This window comes from Drosophila innubila, assembly GCF_004354385.1.
Source record: "Drosophila innubila isolate TH190305 chromosome 3R unlocalized genomic scaffold, UK_Dinn_1.0 2_E_3R, whole genome shotgun sequence".
In the NCBI taxonomy this organism is placed as follows: Eukaryota; Metazoa; Arthropoda; class Insecta; order Diptera; family Drosophilidae; genus Drosophila; species Drosophila innubila.
The window spans coordinates 20,588,842-20,608,481 of NW_022995380.1; the positions used below are offsets into that span (position 1 = coordinate 20,588,842).

Here is a 19,640-nt window from a genome sequence, read left to right on the forward strand (position 1 = left end):
CAGTAGCACTTTAGCCTGCCGAGCATCAAGATCAGGACCAGAAACAAGATGAGTGATTTTAGCATCGAGTACATATTGAATCGTGCTGGTGATAGATTTGTGGGCACCAATGCATCTGTTGGAGTTCTGCAGAGATTACGGGGTAGCATGCCCCTCCCATATCATCCATATGCGCATCCCACACGCAAGGAGTCGCCTCCACCGCCACCACTGGAGGATGGACAGTTGCCCATGTACGACTGGCTTCAGTATACCCGTTATCATCCTCCCAAGCTGCCGCGTGCACTGCGCCAAGGTCCTGCCAAGCGTACACCTGGACGCTTGCCGAGAATTCCCTTTTCACCCGCCCAACTGCAGGCATTGGAGAGTGCCTATAAGGACTCCAACTATTTGAGCGCCGAAGCTGCAAATAAGTTGGCCGAGTCCCTGGATTTGACCAATACAAGAGTCAAGATATGGTTTCAAAATCGTCGAGCTCGGGAGCGACGTGAGAAACGCGAAAAGGACGAAAGCTGCGACTCCACTTTCTCATCGAATGCCTCCAGTCCGGAGCCGGAAATGATCGTCATTGTTTGAGAACATATTGGAGATAGCAGAGGATCGGAAAAATTGGCTGTTACTGTTTAACTTGTGATTGTTTGGATAATAATGAGGGTTTAGAATATAAAAGCACCTATTTTTATGTAAATATTGTTTAATATTAAGTAAGAAAATTCTTTCATTTAAGATGCAAAGACAATAAATTATTAGCAAAATAAAAATTAGGTTATATTTATTGAGATCCTATTATGTACATTCTCAATTCCCTTTTTATTAAAATAAAAATAAAATATATCATGTAAAAAATTCATGTTTTTTATTTCTTTGGAATTGAAAAACACAACAATCAAAACATTGGCTGTTTATCATATTATTTAATTAATATTGTGGGCTTTTAATAGTGGAAGAAAGGACTTGAACTCAAAAACTTGTAAAACTTTTTATTTCTACCGAGTACAAAATTATTAAAAGATAGTCCATTGCTTTAGATTATTAATACAAATTTTGCAATTATTTATTATATAAATATATTTACATTTAGAATCTTCACTAGATGTCAGAAATTAAAAACGTACTTTTCAAAACCATGTCCATAAAATCAGATTTTTTGTTCAAATTTAAATAACAAAATAAAATATTTAAAATAACTATTTCTGCTATCGTAAAGAAATTTGCTGTAGTTAAACAAAACTTAATAAAGATAAATTTTAAAAATTTTATTCAGAGAAATGACGGTTAAAATTTTAAATTTTAGTATTTTTTCCAATTAATTAAAAATATATTCCTAAGAGACTGTTGAATTACTTAATTATTAAAATATTAACTAGAGATAACATTGAAACATCTTTTAATTATATATATACTTAAAAATATTAAAATATATTCGCATTATGAGCATATATGAAAACAATTTAAGAGAATTCCTTATGTGATTAACTTGTGTAATGCAAATATGTTGCACAAAGCAACGAAGAAATGTGATATTTATCTTAGATAAGGAAACTGTAATTTTAAATTGATTAATTCTTTTTCTGCATATTGTTTCATATTTCGTTCCATGTGGCCAAGGTGTTCATGGGAGAGTGTACATCATGTGCAAATACTGTGGCCAAAAACATATCGCGTATGGGAAATTTCCTTTTTTGAGAAAACCTCAATGGAAATGAAGCAATTCGCGTGCCGGAAAGACAACAAACAATGCCGACAATATGGAAGGAAAGTACCCTAAGCCGATTTTGCAATTGTTGCCGTTTTCATGGTCAAGAATAATTTGTTTTTCCGGCCGCCTTTGTTTGCATACAACCAAAAATATCAAATTACAAAGCGGCAAATTCACCAAAAAGTGCAGACGAGATGAAGGGAACTGGGAGCGGGGAGAGCCATGTCCAGGAGAGATGATTATGAACATACTATTGCTGCAATGTCTGGCAAATGAGTTTACGCAAATCCTGGCGATACCTATGCTAAATCCTAGACTAATCCGATCATATAAGTGCCTGTGAACTAGACCAAGGTGGGCAAAAGAAGAATCGAGAGATGCATGCGCCATTTATCTAGTTATATTAAATGAACAACGATATGAAATGGAAGGAAATGATTTTCAGGAAAGGGTTAAAATTAATGTACGATATTGAAAATACTATATATATCAAATGACACATCTGCTTGAGTTACAAATGCTTTCTAATAGAGACAGTTGTTTTTGAGAGATAAAGAATGAGAAAGATAGAGAGTGGGACAAAACAGAGAAACAGAGAAAGAGAGGGAAAAAATTATAATAGGCGAGGGTGTATTCTAAAGAAAAAGAGAACGTTAGATGTATTGAGGGAAAAAGAGAAAGATAGAGAGCTATTGTACATACATATATTCCAAACTACTATACCCTCAACTTTGTAGGCAAAAGAAATGCAAAAACCAAAAGATCTCGTTGAACAATTTAAGCCACACTCATTAGTTGCAGATAATTCGTGTAAATTTGTCAAATCGGCTTATGATTTGCGTTCAATGAACGAATGTTTATGTTACAAATCTAGTCCTGTTTGACAAACAATGCGGCAATATTTATTCTAATGGCGTAGAATAACACAGCCATGCGCCGCTTTTGGCTGAAAGTGACCTCGCAGTTTCTATTCTTAGGGTGAAAACAATGTCCTGGTAAATGCACGAACATAATGCCAGTGTGGATCAAGACGGTCGTGGCAGACTAGACGTGGATGGATTAACCTAATTCCTATTTTTGCGTAGATTGAGGTAATCGCAGTATGTGGCTTAGTGTGGCGTCAGTCAGACTGGCCTCTTGCAATTCATACAAAGCAGAAAGTAAACCTCAAAACTTTTCTAGGGTAAAAAAAAACCATATAAATTTGCTGAATTTTTCTTAAGCACTTACGCATTGGTTTTAATGTTTTTAATTTTTTTATTAAAAATTTGAAATTTGTGTATACGAAAATAATATTTTAAAAAGGCGTTAACGCGCTTCACAGGTCTGAAACATCTGGCAGCGCTATTGGCAAACGCAGGGTTGCTTAAAATAGACGTGCGCCATCTAGCGACAATTTTTGGCGATAGCAAAGTATAACATATCGATAGCAACCCTAATTTCTTTCTTTTCGATAGATCCGCATAGAAGTGACAAGGTGAGCAAAATTATTTTGCTAAATAAATGAATTTTTAAAAGGTTTTAACTGCAAAATTGTGTGAAAAGACTGACTGAAAGTGTGAGAAATGCGATATGCATGAAATGCCATAGTTGGCGTCGCGCTACGCTGTGAAAATATCGATGCGCGATGCTACACGTGTTTTCGCACTGAGTCAGGCGTTGACTGTGAACGGCAAATAATTGATTCGTATTATTTGATTTTCGTAGCACATCAATATGCAGCTTTTCGTACGTGGTTTGGAAACAATTGAGGCCTTGGAGGTGTCCCAGGATGCCACCATTGCTGGCGTCAAGGTGAGTTCATTGTGTGACAGTCACGACAACAAAAAGCTCAACCTAACCTCCAATAATCAATTTGTTGTTGTTGTTGTTGTAGAGCCAATTGGCCCAGCTGCATGGCTTCGACACCGAGGAGTTCAGTCTGAACTGCGAGGGCGCTACTCTGGCCAATGAGACACCCGTGACCGCTCTGGGCTCCTTCGAGCTGGACATCACCATCCCAATGATCGGTGGTAAAGTGCACGGTTCCTTGGCGCGTGCCGGTAAGGTCAAGGGTCAGACACCCAAGGTTGAGAAGCAGGAGAAGAAGAAGAAGAAGACCGGACGTGCTAAGCGCAGGATCCAGTACAACCGTCGCTTCGTCAACATTGTCCAAGGCTTCGGTCGTCGTCGTGGCCCCAACGCTAACTCGACGTAAAGACGTTAAGAGTGGAATGATCAGTTGAAGCAATGAAGAAGATCTGATAAACAGAAGCCGAGCTATTTTTATTGCAAAATAATGTTCATATAGTAAACAACAATTAAACAACGTATTTTACACACGTCAAGTTGTAAACCGAGGCGACTCATGTATTTCTCAATTGGCAAACACTATACTCTTTCGCTGTCGGTTAACTACGAAGAGGCGATGATACCAGAACTCGATGCAGGTCACAAGCAGCGCCGCAATGATGCCAAACAGGAGGACCATGAAACAGCCTTGCATGTCATCCATGTTTACCTTGTGATTGGTAATCTGTCGCTGCACATTCTTCACATTGCACTTGTCCATCGATGGCAGATTGGTCTTATGCCAACGATCGATGAATCCCATGCGAAACAGTCGATCAATGTGCTGGTTAATCAAATGCAAATAGGCGCTACTCGCAGGCACAATTAGTCCAATTTGCTCATCCACAAAGTCTTCCTTGCCCAGGGCAAATCTACACTCCTTGTCCAGCTCAAAGTGTTGCTGCACAATCAGTTGCAGATTAATGCGCCAATCAATGTTAATGCGATCACCCTGTTTTACAGCCTCAATATTCTCGCCCTGGGCGGTATTGTAAATTGAAGCGCGATCGATGAAACGCTTGAATTCCGTACGGGTTGTGGTCTCCACGTACTTCTCAAAGAAAGTGCCATTGCGTAGTCCATACTGCTCGATTTCCTTGTGCCCAAACAGCTGGCTAAGGTAATCAATGCCAGGCTGGAACTTGGGGAATGTAAGGAAAGCAACCAGATTACCGCAATAGGTGGTAACCAGCACAATGACCACGATCCACCAGAAGCCCACAACCAAACGACCGCTGTCCGCACGTGGTAGATAAAGTCCACCTGCAGGAATCAGCTAGAGATCAGCTGGATGATCATGATCAGCAAAACTTACCTTGTTGCAGCAGCGCTCCATAGATGTACCAGAAACAGCTCTTAACGGTCGAAAGTCCCCTGATTCGGAGTTCCTGCAGCGGAACCAGGCGGTTAACGGTGTACAGCATGGGTGCTGTTATCAAGATGATTCCCGCCAGACAGGCCCAAGTCTCCAGAGTAAATGGAGCCGTAAACAGATAAATGCGACTAACCTCATCCGGTTGACGCAATATAAAAGTGTACTTCTGGACACTTATTGGTTGGGTGTAGTTGAAGCGCTTCTTGGTGGGCTCATCGATGGTGGCTGCCACGGCGGCCATGAAGTACTCATTGTCCTGGACCAGTTCCACGACACGATAGGGAATGCGATAGGTCATCGATCCCATAAGTTCATCCTGCAATGTAGTATTTTAATTGTATACTTTCAATTGAATTCCCATGTTCTCCACTCACACTCTCATTTGTGCTCAGAAGAGAATTCTCGTAATCCGGAGAAGTCGCCTCATGCAGATAGTAGCTAAAGTTTAGAGCCCGACTCAGTTCCTTGAGGATTTCCATTACGATTCCCTTGTGCTGGACAATAACGCCACGACTGTCCTTGGTTAGTATTTGCCAGGGCGGATTCTACGAGAATTTTGAACCAATATATAATGATTATATTCCTGATTCAAAGACTCACATGCACGGTCACTATGTCCATCGTGATATTACGAAAATGATGCTCTATGTGGGGAAACGTTAATTCCTGGCAAATGAATCCTAATAATGGACTCCAGTAACCAATGTTTAGGAACTCAAAGTTACGATTCTTGGCATCGCGGGTGGGCGCTATAAAGAGCCGGATTAGATTATGGAAAAGGATAAGTTATGGATTAAAACTTACCCAAACGATATTTACGATTCTCCTGACTTTTTCCCCAGGTAATGGCGGTTTCAAAACGCCATCTGGCACAACTGGCACACTTGCTGTTTTCCTTAAGATATTCCTGTCAGAAATTTATTAAGTGATAATAGATAAATTCGTATTTATATGATATGTTGTTTTATTCAGGGAATAACACCGGTACCGGATTACATAGTTGTTTCGGAACGAACCGGTTTCGGTTTGATTCTTTGGTTTTATAATACTCTTGCAAATTTTCTAATTTTGCTAAGAATTGTGTAAAGCTTTTCAAGATCCCATAAGTAAGAACAATCATTACAATAACGAACGTACATTTTTTTCTAGAAATATCTTAGAAAATCTTATGAACTGTTTTTTAAGTCAAAATGTAACCATTCTGACACAATTGCCTTCAGATCGGACTATTACAGGATATCATTTAAATTTCTGAAACTGATCGGCGCAAAATATACATATTATTTGTTTTAAAATCTTTTTTCAAAATATTCAGGTAAAAAGATTTTGGTTAAACCTGTCCATTATTGGGAAGAAGTTAGTTACTCAAATAGTTATATTAAATATTTTTGTAAAAAACACAGGGTCTACAAGGTCTTCGGTTTGACGAAGTCTACTTTCCTTTTTTGACTTACCTTCATGTACTCTAGCATTTCATCTTGCTTTTCCTGCTTGGTAAAACGTATCGATTCCCATTCCTCGTCGGATATTTCCCCATATATGGATTGTTCCTCCAGTATCATGCGGGATAACGATGTCACCAGGGCCATCGATACCTCAGCTATGGTGCAGTTCAGCGTGTCCACACAATTGGGCAAAGTTTCGTTTAGAGCAAATGCAATGTTGGCGCCTTCATCGAGATTAATGGTCACTGAGTTGGCATCAAAATCGCCACTTATTTCCTCCAGAACAAAGAACATCCATTGATTATTGACATGGAACATACTTAAGGTCTCGGCTATCTCTATGATATCCTCATGGAACTTGGAAATGACTAGGAAATTCTGACGTTTCAGTTCATGTTTAGAAGGCGCAAATTGTGTTAAGGCTTGGCGTAGATAAGCACGCTTCTTCTGACCACGCAAACTTTCATCAATCTTGTAGAGAATTACCGAAATAGGTGTTATATGATTTGTGGTGCTCTCATGTACTATAGACTTGACCAACATCGGATTGTTCTCGACTATGATGGAAAATAGGGAAATTAATTTATTACCTGACAAGCTTAAGTTTTGGGATTACACACGTATGGATTGATCGACTAATACAACAACTGCTTTCCACTTGAAAATGTTTTGCACCTTTGCATCGAGTACAATCTGGGGGAACTCATCGCCATGATCTACCATGGGTATCTTTAAAATGGAAATATATAGAGAACCATATAAAAAATCTCAAAGATCAGGTTCTAAAGTTACCATTAGAGCTCGATTTGATGGCAATCGAGGACAGTCTGAATCTGTTATTGCAATTAATAGCACCGATGTTTTCTGTGTGGTTTTATAAAAATTCCAGGTGTTCTCACAATCCGTAACCGTAATGGCAGCCAGGAAGTCTATATAGCCAAAGATGAGTGATTTAAAAAATTTTAAGACACGGCTGTTTTACCTTTTTTAATTTTAATGGAACTCCAAGTAAAGTAGCGCACATTAATGCCACCATTTTTCATATTTTCGCGTATAATATCACTGAGAATTTTTTGAAAATGGGCCATAATATTTTGTCTATGCGTGGCCATGTATTCGTAATCCACCACGACGGCTGAAAAGAACTTCATGAGGAACAAATTGATTCTTTTAATGGATCTTACCCAAAGAGGCATTAGCGCTAAGAAACGAGGAAAAGTCATTGGCCTTAACAGGCACTAAAAAATTTGACTTCAGTCCACAAATTAAAGTTAAAACTAAGCACGATAACCTCATGTTGCCGGAAAACCCAAAAGCCAACTGAAAAGTGAAAGCTTACAATGTTTACGAGCTTGCCTTTGTTTTTGAGGATAACACAAAAAAAAGGAAGAAAATAAAGCCAATTAAAATCAAACGATTGTAGAGCATTGAGGCGTGTGGAATTGAAAGGCGCATGAAATATTTAACAGTCAGGAAAACCAGCTGATTGACAGTTTGCGGTTGGGCGTCGACATCCATATCCATATCCATGTTCACATCAAATGTCAGCAGGTGTTCATTCAAGGAATCAAATTGAATTATTGTGTTTGCAGTGTTAACTTCGTTTATTTAATTATTAATTATATTTATGAAATTGTTCATCAAAATTGCGTGTAAGGTAATTACATTTTACAAACTTAAAGCTAGTAAATGGAAGGGATCGGAATTATAGAGGAGAGGAGTCTAACCTATGTGTTATATAGTTTACTTAGGTTTAGGCTATATACTAACTTAGTTTTGCATGAGCATGGTTTTAGGTTATAGTTTAAGCGCTCTAATCGCGCTCAATGCATATGTTTGAATGCGTGTATTAAATGTTTGTATGTTTGTGTATAAATTAACTACACTTATGACTAAAGTACAATTCCAAAAATGCTTTTTAAATATAAATGCATACGATTTCGATTGTAATTCGTAATTGTATTCTAAGTTTTTATAAGAATGTTAGTACGAAAGTTGGTTTATCATATAACTTTTGTGTATATATATGTATGTAAGTATTAATGGTTATTATAAGTTGTGTTTGTATATAAATTTCGTGACTATCGCTACTTTTCAAAAGTTTTTTTCAATGAAACGTATTTTATGTAGTGCGATTTTTCATTGGTGGCGCCATTTCTCTTAGTCTCTTCCGCATCTTTCCCAAATTGTTCTATATTCCAACTATATGTTTATGCTTTCCTCAATCGCCAGAATACTTGACGTAGCTATGTACTACACATATTGGGATTTATGCTCAATTGCATTTAGAATTCCTGGTCCAAACTGTCGACCTATTATTAAACCCATTCGTCCTGGGTTTACAATTTTCCTCATTCATTTAAAATAGCACTAAGACGCTCCTCGACAGCGACTTTGCGTGACTTCCACACAAACTCACAGACGGCTATGACACAGGCCACGCCCATGCCGCCCATTAGCACCACAAATACACCGCCCACATTGGCCAGTCCCAGCTCATTGGCCGCCGATGATGACTTGGATGTTTCAACACGACACTTGCCACCGCCGCGTTTCTCCTTCCACCATTTGGTTTTCAGTATGTGCAACTTGCCCTCTTCCTGCAACTTGAGTATGACACTGTTGATTGCAGTGCGATAAGGAGAGTCTACAAATTAAATAAAGGAAATGGAATTTTATATAATTTGTATCACAGTTTTATAATTGTACAATTCAACTCACTTGGCGGTGTGGCGATTCCATAGCTTTTGGTATCCAACATGCCGCCCACTTGGGTTAATTCGCAATTCCTCTCGGTTACATATTCAATAGATGTGGACTCCATCAGGAAGGCGTAGGAACCTTTGCCCTTGGCAACACGTTCAACTCCTTCCCCATTACTGGCCGTAAATACAGATGGACGTGCCGATTCCATGAAGGACCACATCCGCTGATATGTCGAGATCTTAGAGTCCTGCAAGAAAAGTGATTAATAATGAAGTCTACATTTATTTAAATTATTGAAAACAATAGCTGTGCTCATTAGTATAATTAGAAATTACAATGTAATTAAAATATATCAGATCAGGAATTAAAGTAAAACAAGAAAGAAATTTTATTTTCGACACCCTTAAAGCTTGATACTCTTGTCCTGTGTTCAATTTTGGATTGATCGTACCTAAAAAACTTTTTTGAATATAATAACATATTTATAATTAAAAAAAAAATTAAAAACCATGTTTTTGTGATAAAACTAATCACATGCATAACATACCCTAAAGAAAGCCGCTGTGCTGCCACCTTTGAGTGCACCATACTTGATTCTTGTCTGCTTGGCCAAATCCTCAGCACTCTCAATAGGCGAATCCATGCGCTCCACAGTCAAAAAGGCAGCCAAGTTGGCGGTGTACGAGGAGATCATGATGAGCGTAAAAAACCACCAAATCCCAGCAACCATGCGGGTGGAAAGTGCCCTTCAATTAAAATTAAAGAGTTTTCATATTAAGTTGTAATACCCTTGTCTTTTCTCTAACTATTGTACATATTTTTATTTTATATTTTTTACACCTATGAATATATGGAAAAAATGTACAGTTATGAAGAAAAATTTACTTTTCCAATTTTGATGCATAATCAAATAAGAGGCCAAATCATGAAAAAATTGACATTCCGCAAGGGAATCGGTTAAGATTTGACAAAGTTATGACAGTTTGAAGTTTTCGAAAAAGTGTTAAAGCATCAAAGTTTGAAAAAAAATGGACAGTGATGAAGAAAAATTGACTTTTCCAATTTTGATGCAGAATTAAAATTGAGGCCAAATCATGAAAAAATTGACATTCCGCAAGGGAATCGGTTAAGATTTGACAAAGTTATGACAGTTTGAAGTTTTCGAAAAATTCTCAATGTATCAAAAAGTATGAAAAAATGGGCAGTGATGAAGAAAAATTGACTTTTCCAATTTTGATGCAGAATTAAAATTGAGGCCAAATCATGAAAAAATTGACATTCCGCAAGGGAATCGGTTAAGATTTGACAAAGTTATGACAGTTTGAAGTTTTCGAAAAATTCTCAATGTATCAAAAAGTATGAAAAAATGGGCAGTGATGAAGAAAAATTGACTTTTCCAATTTTGATGCAGAATTAAAATAGAGGCCAAATCATGAAAAAATTGACATTCCGCAAGGGAATCGGTTAAGATTTGACAAAGTTATGGCAGTTTGAAGTTTTCGAAAAAGTGACAATGTATCAAAGTATGGAAAAAAGGACAGTGATGAAGAAAAATTGACTTTTCCAATTTTGATGCAGAATCAAAAAAGAGGCCAAATTATGAAAAAATTGACATTCCGCAAGGGAATCGGTTAAGATTTGACAAAGTTATGGAAGTTTGAAGTTTTCGAAAAATTCTCAATGTATCAAAGTATGGAAAAATGGACAGTGATGAAGAAAAATTGACTTTTCCAATTTTGATGCAGAATTGAAATAGAGGCCAAATCATGAAAAAATTGACATTCCGCAAGGGAATCGGTTAAGATTTGATAAAGTTATGGAAGTTTGAAGTTTTCGAAAAATTTTCAATGTATCAAAGTATGGAAAAATGGGCAGTGATGAAGAAAAATTGACTTTTCCTATTTTGATACAGAATTAAAATAGAGGCCAAATCATTAAAAAATGGACATTCCGCAAGTGAATCGGTTAAAATTTGACAAAGTTATGGCAGTTTGAAGTTTTCGAAAAAGTCTCAATGTAGTATGGAAAAATGGACAGTGATGAAGAAAAATTGACTTTTCCTATTTTGATGCAGAGTTAAAATAGAGGCCAAATCATGAAAAAATTGACATTCCGCAAGGGAATCGGTTAGGATTTGACAAAGTTATGGCAGTTTGAAGTTTTCGATAAAGTGTTAATGTATGAATTTAATGAACAGTGATGGAGAAAAATTGAGTTTTTCCATTTAATCCAAGTTTTTAATTTAAACGCATTTTAAAACCTACTTAATTTTATTTAAAACATTAGCTATAGTCGACTGCTCAGAGTTGACAATAAATAAATTAGGTTATAATGGAGACTTACTTGGGCAGAAAATCACAGCCTTGTTGCATCAGGGATCCGATGGCAAACCACATGCAGTTGAGCAATGTAAACTGACTCTCGACCTTTTCGCCATGAGCATCGGTGTAGGCAGGCCACTCATAGGGAGTGAATCTAATAGAGAAATAATTTATGTAAATGTATTGTCAACTTGAATTAGTTAGTTTAACTTACTTGGCCAAGATGAAAAGCAAGACGGAAACACCCAAATATGCTGTGGCCATGTAAATCCAAACATCCAGCGACAAAGGCGACAGGAAGGAGAATAAATTGGGTGGCTGTTTGATTGGTTTGCGATAGAGTATAGAAACGCCCAGGTTCATAAATGGTGTGGTAAAGTCAACAGCTTGTTCTCGCTCAAAGGTGATTGTGAGATCGGCAATGGCCAAATCAGCGCGTTGTTCCAGAAGCTCTCTGATCATGCCATTCCACTCCCTGCAAAGTTAAAAATTTAATAATAAATGCTGGAATTTCTAGGCAGATTACGAAGCTTACCCAGTCATTTTATTTAGGCTACCATAGCTGCCATCGGGCACCAGTTGTATTTTATAATTAAAGCCCAAGGATTTGGATATTTCATGTATAAGATCCACGGCATAACCTTCGAATTGATCGTTGCCAGTGAGAGGAACTGCCGATTCCTTGCGCATACAGTAGGGATTGCTCTAAAAAAAAAGATAGTTAATTCTAGTTGGAATATAAATGATTATCTATACTCACCAATATGGTAGTCACCACCAATGTTTTGTTCTTCAAGTTCGCCTCAATTTCCTGTTGTTTCTGACTGAAAGTTCTGGTAAAGTTAATGCCCTCGGGTAGCGTTGAATTCCAGGTGCCAATTTTGCGTATGCCGCCAGGTGTTAATTCCACAATATCGAGCATAAAATCAGTGCGAAAGCCTTGATGATCGAACTTGATAACATTGGTCAGTCCCTTCATTTCCACAATTTTCATGTAGTTAATTAAACTGAAACCATGTTGCCAAGTGCTTTGACCATCACAACTGATCGGATGAATATCGATCTGCTGTGAAGTGTCCAGATCATGCAATGCCTTGGCAAACAGATGAACTGCGTCGTACATCAAAGCCGTTTCGGACCGGACAGTGGTGAGATTAGCCGACCGCAACATACCCTTCTCATCGATGCTCCACTGACGCACCACATCCGAAACGACTTTCTCGTTAATCAAACGAAAGCCAGTTATATTTGTGCCACCGTAACGAAACTCCTCCAGATTAACAGTGTGCAGATCCAGAGATGTAACCAAATAGCTGTGATAATCACTCATCATGCCAATCTGTTGAGCCTGCTTGAGCACCTCGTGTATACGCTCCGTGGAACAATCCAGCACAATATGCGCCTCGGCTGAGTTCTTAATCTGCTTCAGTAGTGGACTATGAAATTATAGAAGTATACAAGTTAAGATCAGAGCTGAAAAGGGGATTTTTTAAATTATATACCCCACACATTATTATATATAAATTATATAATTATATTATATTATATATGGCTTAAAAAATGGTTAAGTTCAGAAAATAAAATTATAAATAAGTTTCATGTCATTTCATAACCAAAAAGTAAAATATATGAAAGAAAATCCAGATGTTAGTTAAATAAATAAAATAAATACTTAAAAAAAATAAAGAAATTTAATAACTACAGAAAACTAGGAACTGAAAAGCTTAAGAGTTCTTGTTATTAATAAAATTGAATCAAGGTTTCAACCAAACCCTTCTTCAAAGTTTCGCAGTTTTGCAGTCTTGACTAAGATTAAACTATATAATTTCCCATCAGCATAACCTACCGATAATCCCCGCTATCACTTAACTGGCGCACAGTTATGGGAAATGGTGTCATGCCATGGGCTTTGAGCAGCTCCTGCAATCGCACAATGCCATCGTTGTTCTCGTAGATAATGGTGAATGTCTTCCAGCCCCAATGCCGTACAATATCCACATAAGCCTAAGTTTAAATAAAAAAATATTAACGGCTGAAGTACAGTTGGCAACAAAACATAAACTCAAACAAACCTTTGAGAGTGTATTAGGATGAGGATAAAGATTCACCAGGCAACTTTCTCGTCTCAGGCGGTAGTCCCAGCGATTCTCCAAATGCGGTATCTAAATAAATGTAGTCATCTCTTAAGGCGATTTTCCCTCCTGCCACTTGCCACCTTGCACTCACCTCCATGTTGTCACAGATGCTCTGCACATGACTCGCGGTATGTGAGGATTGTGGTCCAAAAATTGCAGCAACGCCAATGTTGAGCAAGCCGCAAACTGTAAAGCAAATAGAAAAAGATACTTGTATATGTAGGGGATTCTCAGTTATTGGCCAACTTTTGCAGTGACTGTCTTGAGTGGGATTTCTGAAAATTGTTGTGAAAATTATACATAAATCCCAAAAGAGCTAAAAAGTCTCAAATTGATTTTCATGTAATGCGCTTTGCGTTGCTCGCAATCCCAATCGCAATCCCAATTCGCCAGGTAGCTAGCTAGGCATCATGTGAGATTATCTCGGCTGTAAGCCACGATTTGTGGCAGCATCAAATGAGCCCAAGTAGCAAGTACTCATGTACTCATAGTCATACTTGGTTGCAGGTGCCTTGTCGGTTTATCTAGTTCCTATCTATATTTAAAATGCACTTCAGAAAGACATAATTTCATTTTGCTTTTTGGCTTTGCCTTTTTAGCATCACATCCTTTGGCTCATCAAATTACAGTGCACGTGTAAGTACAGGTGCATATAACCACACACACACACACACACACACACTCACACTGATGTTTGCATGTGGGTGGTGGGTGGCAGATGATGGGTGGTTTTGTGGCAAATAAAGCACTCATGTTCATCTGTGTGTGTCCTTCCCAGCCGTTTACTGCCAGCGTGCTGAAATGTATTTTACTTTGGCTTTCTCCAATGTGCCTCAAGTTATTTCTGGTCATGTGACTCTCCATGTGGTCACACCAGGATTCTTTTTACTAGCTATGTGTCTCATTTATCACAATCACACAGTTTTTGGACAGTTTACCCTGTACATCGAATGATTTTTTAGTGTTAATGTCGTTTGTCTTAACTTACAAAACTTTTAAAAGGTAAAAAATGCTTATCTTTTATTAGATTTACCCAAATAAAAGAGTAGCTCGACTTAAAGATTTTAGAATTATAAACGAGTGTATCAAAAAAATACATATTTATAAATATTGTTGATTACAATTTTTAAGGTAAGTAAGTTACAAAGTTTAATTTTTCTTGAGAGTTTTCTTTTTCTGTTCAATTTTAAAAACTAAATAGGTATTCATTTTCTTAGACCTATTAGATTTTCAATTAACAAAACCTTTAAAGTTAAAAACTCCAATTAATTTAAAATAAAAAATCTTGTCTTGAAAACGTCAACGAAATAATTTATAAAGTTGGTGGATATCTTTCTGAATAATGTCTTTATTACAATACAATTAACTACAATAGACTAGTAAAGAAAATTATAAAGCAATTGTGATAAATGAAAAGGCATAGATATTTCTCCACTGCGAATTGTGTTAGAATCAAATGAATGTCACAATGTAGCTCCAGGTTGTGACTGCCATTTGCATAGCATAATTTGATCATGATATTGAATCAAATTTAAATAAAAGCAAAACCAACAACAACTCAATAATAGTGAATTAATGAGAACAAAAAGAGCTACATCTCAATGTGTCTGGTGAATCTTTAGGTCCAGCCCTCTTTTGTGCTTACCCCGTTTGCCGGCATGGAAGCTGTCGAACGGTGAAATGCGCTCTATTTGGGCCACAAGTTTGGAACGGGGCAAAATGGAGCGGTCGGCATTGATGCGCTCAACAGCTTGACGAAAGGCGAGCTCCTGATGGTCGTCCGAGGGATGAAAGAGTCCACCTGCGACAACAAATAAATGATTGCAAATATTATCTTGAAAGTATACGTTGATTTAAGAAAATAATAAAGTTTTTTATATGATGGCATCGCGATTCCCAATGACAGCAGGAAAACAAACAACGCACAAACACAGTGACACACTTTAACAATATTTATAAGGATACACACACGCGCGCTTTTGAATATGATGTGGAAAAAAATCGATACGCACTAACGATGCCATGGCAATTCATCAATGAAAATGGCACGAAAATGTATTATCTTCACATTATTTGAACTTTAAATTATTTGCAGCTTACCTATTTTTATGATGTCGGGTAATGCCTCTGTGTTTTGCCAATTGAGTACTATTTGAATCACCAACGGCAACAGACACTTTAGCATCCCGATTTTGCCGACACTTGAATGCATTTTGCCAGCTTTTGTTTACCTACAAGTCTTTCGTTTTTCTATTTTTTTAATCACTAAATTTTAGTTGGTTTTTACACACGCGTTAGCATTTTTAGAATTTGTTTGTTTTTCAACTTCAACTGTTTTTTTTTTTTGTATCGCTGTATCGTCGTCCGAGATTAACCACCTACTGAGCACAGAAGGACGATGCTCGTTCCTTTAAATGTGATGGCATCGTCCTGTTGCAGGCTCAATGCTGGTCTTAGGATGGGTGGGTGGTGGCATGCAAAAGCCGGCTGACAGTTTAAGCAACTGCGCAATGAATGCGGATGCTGTGTTAGCGATAGTGGGCGGCTTATTGAATCGTTTTTGAATGGTTAACAAATTCGGTTGTTTGGCTCATTAAATTTTGTCAAAGCAAAGCATGTGCTCATTACTAGGGTGAGCTGAATAGTATAAAAGCAGATCATGCTTCTAGTTAAGCTTTTTAAATTAAAATTCAAAACAGAACAAACTCTGTTAATGTAAGAGTTCTGTTAACGATAAATTTAAGCGCACTGTCAACCTGTTTAAAATGAAGAGCCAACGTTGCCACAAATCGGAAATGTTTATTTATGATTTTTTCCTGATAAAAGTTGGCAGCACTGCCATCACTGCACAAATGGCGCGCGTTGAATGCAGAAGCGTCGTTGTGTTTATTCCTTTCTTTTGATTAAAACTTTGTTGTATTACACACTGCGAATTGTGTCAAATTTGTTATTGTTAACGTTATAAACTGTCTGCCTTAAAATGCCACGCGTCGCTAAACCAAAAGCAGCTGCGGCTAAGAAGGGCAAGAGTAAGTTGTATGCCATGCCGGAGAAGATAAAAGAAGGAACTATTCTGACAGATTTAGCCAAGGGACAATGGCGCATTGGGCCTTCGATTGGTATTGGTGGATTTGGTGAAATTTATGCAGCTTGCCGCAACGGCGAAAAGAACTACGACGCTGTGGTGAAATGCGTGAGTAGCTGACATAAGAGAAGCTGTAGAGATAGAAGATATAATGGGAAGTTTTTGGTTTGCAGGAGCCTCATGGAAATGGGCCACTGTTCGTCGAGATGCATTTCTATTTGCGAAACGCTAAACTGGATGACATCAAGGCATTTAAGAAGGAGCACGGCCTTAAATCGCTGGGCATGCCATACATACTAGCCAATGGATCCGAAGATATCAACGGGCTGAAGCATCGATTTATTGTGATGCCACGCTATGGCAGCGATATAGCCAAGTTCTTCGAGCAGAATGGCCATCGCTTGCCCGAGGGCACAGTCTACCGTCTGGCCCTACAGATGCTGGACGTGTATCAGTTTATGCATGGCACTGGCTATGTCCATGCTGATCTCAAGGCAGCCAACATTCTGCTTGGTCTGGGCAAGGATGGCGGCTCGCAAGCATATCTTGTTGATTTTGGTCTTGCCTCTCACTATGTGACTGGTGACTTTAAGCCGGATCCAAAGAAAATGCATAATGGCACCATCGAGTATACTTCGCGAGATGCTCATCTGGGCGTGCCCACCAGGCGTGCAGATCTTGAAATTCTTGGCTATAATCTCATTGAATGGCTGGGCGTAGAGCTGCCCTGGGTTAAAGAGAAGCTGCTGGCAGTGCCGGCGAAAGTTCAAAAGGCCAAGGAGGCATTCATGACCGATGTAAATGCGGCACTCAAGCCACTCTTTCCCAAGGGCGTGCCGGCGTGCATTGGTGACTACATGAAATACGTGGCCAAGTTGGCGCACAATGAGAAGCCGGACTATGACAAGTGCCGCAGCTTATTCGCCAGTGCTCTCAAGCAAATGAAAGTGGCCAACAGCGGGGATTTGGACTTTAAGCTGAAGCCCCAAAGCAGCAGCAATAACAATAATAGTCCACCAGCTAAAAAGGCAGTGCCAGCACGTGGTAAGCCAAAGAAGGATGCATCGCTGGTGCTGGATTCATCAAATGATGTCATTATGGACACCGATGAGGATGACGAGGATGATGTGGCGTACACTCCACGCCAAAAACGGGCAGCAGCCAAAGAATCGCCAGGTCGCCGTGTTAAAGTGGAGAGGGTGACGCCAGTGCGCAAGGCAGCAGCCAAGCCAGCTGCCAAGCCAGCTTCTGCATCGCCCAGGAAACGCGAGGCACCACAATCCTCATCCCCACAGCGGGCTAGTCCACAAAAGCGCGCCAAATTGGACTCGAATGATACGCCGAAGTCACAAGCTGCTGCTGGTGCCAAAATCAACTTCAGTCCCGCAATCTCACTGCGCGGTCGACCTGGCAAGACGGTCATCAATGATGATTTGACACCACAGCCGCGTTCCAACAAGACGTACGAATTCAACTTCGAGCTGGACGTCAGCATGGATGCCAATGTCATTGTGAATGTTAAGCGCAAGAAGAAGGCACAGATGGCAACGGGTAGCACTGGCAGCGCCACCAAATCCTCAGCTGGATCAACGAGAACTCCTTCAGCGCTCAGCGTGCAAACACCTAACAAGAGCTCCTCGCCAGCGACTCGCGTTAATCTGCGCAAGGTGAATGCCGAGAACTCCGCAAGTTCGCCCGCCTCGAGCTCTGCACGGAGTCCACGCACGCCGGCAGTCACTGTGCGCAAGTACAGGCATTAACACTCCATTTATTATGATTCATTTAACTCATTTATATTAGTTAAACAAAAATTGGTTCAATGTTTTTGATTATTGATACAGAATAAACGAATATTTTTCATACTTATTGTTATATTTCTACAAATTAATAGATTTACATTTAAGAATCATCATCATTATTTGTTTCTGCGTTTGCTGCCGCTGCTCTCGTGATGCTTGCTTTTACTGGAACTGGATTTAGCATTCGAGCTGCCGCGTCGGGAAGAGGAGGAGGTGCCGCTGCTGTGCTTCTCTGGAGCGCTGATGGCACTCAGTGCGGGTGCCACAGACTTTGTTGCTCGCTCCTCCTTGTGCGACTTCGAGGATGAGGAGGAGGATGACTTGTGTCCATGTTTGCTACTGCTACTGCTGCTTGCATTTGTCGAGCTGCTCGCCTCCGGCTTGTAGAAGGGTGACGAGGAATTAGAGGAGGTAGATGAACGCGACGAGGGCACCGATGATTTGGTTTTACTGGCCAGTGGCATGGGATCGTCGGGAATAACAACAGTGGGTGTGGATATGGCTGTACTAGCAGCTGCCCGGCTGGTCGAGGGTTTGCTGCAGCAAGTGTCACATTGCCAAATGTGCTCCTGATCGTCGGCTGCCTCCTCGTTGGTAATGGGAGGCTTATGACACTCCTGGTGGTACAGAGCACCACAGTTTGAGCACTCGATTAGTCGATTGGTGGCTGTAAATACAATTTCACCACAAACGCAGCAATTCAAGTCCCCAAAGTCGCCAGTGTCGCCGGTGTTGACAACACCATCATCTGAATCCGCAATGGTGTCGGGTGAATCCGAGGGCACTTTATCCGGCGAGTTGGTCAGATTGATAATCTCATCGGTTGCCATCGTCTGTGCCGGCGGTTGCGGTGTCGCACGTCCCGGAAAATTGGCCTCGTCGTCCATCATGCGCTGGCTCATGTTCTTCGATATCATCTTCTCCGGACCAAATCGCAATTTAAGCGCCTCATCCAGCAACAGGCGAAGTTCAGCAGCGGAGCTTGGATTGCTCGAGTGCAGCAATTTGACGGCTTTTTTCAGCACCGGGTCCACTTCTTGAGCAGCAGCAGCTGCTGCAGCAATATTTGCGGCCATTGCAAGCTATAAATAATAAGCTTTCTATTTAAAATAACAAAATAAATTCTGTTTCTTTTTTGTTGATGGTAGATATTTGTTGCGTTTGCTCGATTGGTTTAAGTTATCGAATGTGATAACTAGCCGGCACTTTTTTTAATACAAAGGCTGCCAGACGTTCAAGCTATCG

At 39.5% G+C, this 19,640-nt stretch overlaps 6 protein-coding genes across 6 annotated transcripts; 3 read left to right on the forward strand and 3 right to left on the reverse strand.

Moving 5' to 3' along the window:
* Positions 1 to 48: 48 nt before the first annotated feature.
* LOC117792872 (homeobox protein MSX-1) lies at positions 49 to 576 on the forward strand. The gene has a single exon (XM_034633177.1). It carries the CDS (start codon positions 49 to 51, stop codon positions 574 to 576), a length of 528 nt encoding a protein of 175 aa, XP_034489068.1.
* A 2,542-nt stretch (positions 577 to 3,118) lies between these two features.
* Positions 3,119 to 4,034, forward strand: LOC117790173. The gene is made up of 3 exons (XM_034629492.1): positions 3,119 to 3,176; positions 3,407 to 3,493; positions 3,576 to 4,034. The coding sequence occupies exons 2-3, from the start codon at positions 3,416 to 3,418 to the stop codon at positions 3,894 to 3,896; spliced, it is 399 nt and encodes a 132-aa protein (XP_034485383.1). The 5' UTR covers positions 3,119 to 3,176; positions 3,407 to 3,415; the 3' UTR covers positions 3,897 to 4,034.
* LOC117792873 (ionotropic receptor 93a) lies at positions 3,885 to 7,645 on the reverse strand. The gene is made up of 10 exons (XM_034633178.1): positions 7,534 to 7,645; positions 7,332 to 7,484; positions 7,142 to 7,278; positions 6,970 to 7,078; positions 6,359 to 6,906; positions 5,709 to 5,811; positions 5,505 to 5,653; positions 5,279 to 5,449; positions 4,845 to 5,220; positions 3,885 to 4,792 (listed from the first exon to the last, which is right to left on the reverse strand). Exons 1-10 carry the CDS (start codon positions 7,643 to 7,645, stop codon positions 4,056 to 4,058), a joined length of 2,595 nt encoding a protein of 864 aa, XP_034489069.1. The 3' UTR covers positions 3,885 to 4,055.
* A 303-nt stretch (positions 7,646 to 7,948) lies between these two features.
* LOC117790262 (glutamate receptor ionotropic, kainate 2) lies at positions 7,949 to 15,720 on the reverse strand. The gene is made up of 12 exons (XM_034629626.1): positions 15,612 to 15,720; positions 15,157 to 15,312; positions 13,603 to 13,697; positions 13,449 to 13,538; positions 13,223 to 13,380; positions 12,137 to 12,812; positions 11,912 to 12,081; positions 11,591 to 11,851; positions 11,399 to 11,530; positions 9,603 to 9,801; positions 9,071 to 9,302; positions 7,949 to 8,996 (listed from the first exon to the last, which is right to left on the reverse strand). Exons 1-12 carry the CDS (start codon positions 15,694 to 15,696, stop codon positions 8,701 to 8,703), a joined length of 2,550 nt encoding a protein of 849 aa, XP_034485517.1. The 5' UTR covers positions 15,697 to 15,720; the 3' UTR covers positions 7,949 to 8,700.
* A 640-nt stretch (positions 15,721 to 16,360) lies between these two features.
* On the forward strand, positions 16,361 to 18,468 carry LOC117791462 (nucleosomal histone kinase 1). Its single transcript, XM_034631223.1, has 2 exons — positions 16,361 to 16,704; positions 16,770 to 18,468. Exons 1-2 carry the CDS (start codon positions 16,492 to 16,494, stop codon positions 18,354 to 18,356), a joined length of 1,800 nt encoding a protein of 599 aa, XP_034487114.1. The 5' UTR covers positions 16,361 to 16,491; the 3' UTR covers positions 18,357 to 18,468.
* LOC117791463 (integrator complex subunit 12) lies at positions 18,371 to 19,550 on the reverse strand. Its single transcript, XM_034631224.1, has one exon. It carries the CDS (start codon positions 19,469 to 19,471, stop codon positions 18,512 to 18,514), a length of 960 nt encoding a protein of 319 aa, XP_034487115.1. The 5' UTR covers positions 19,472 to 19,550; the 3' UTR covers positions 18,371 to 18,511.
* Between the last annotated feature and the right edge of the window lie 90 nt (positions 19,551 to 19,640).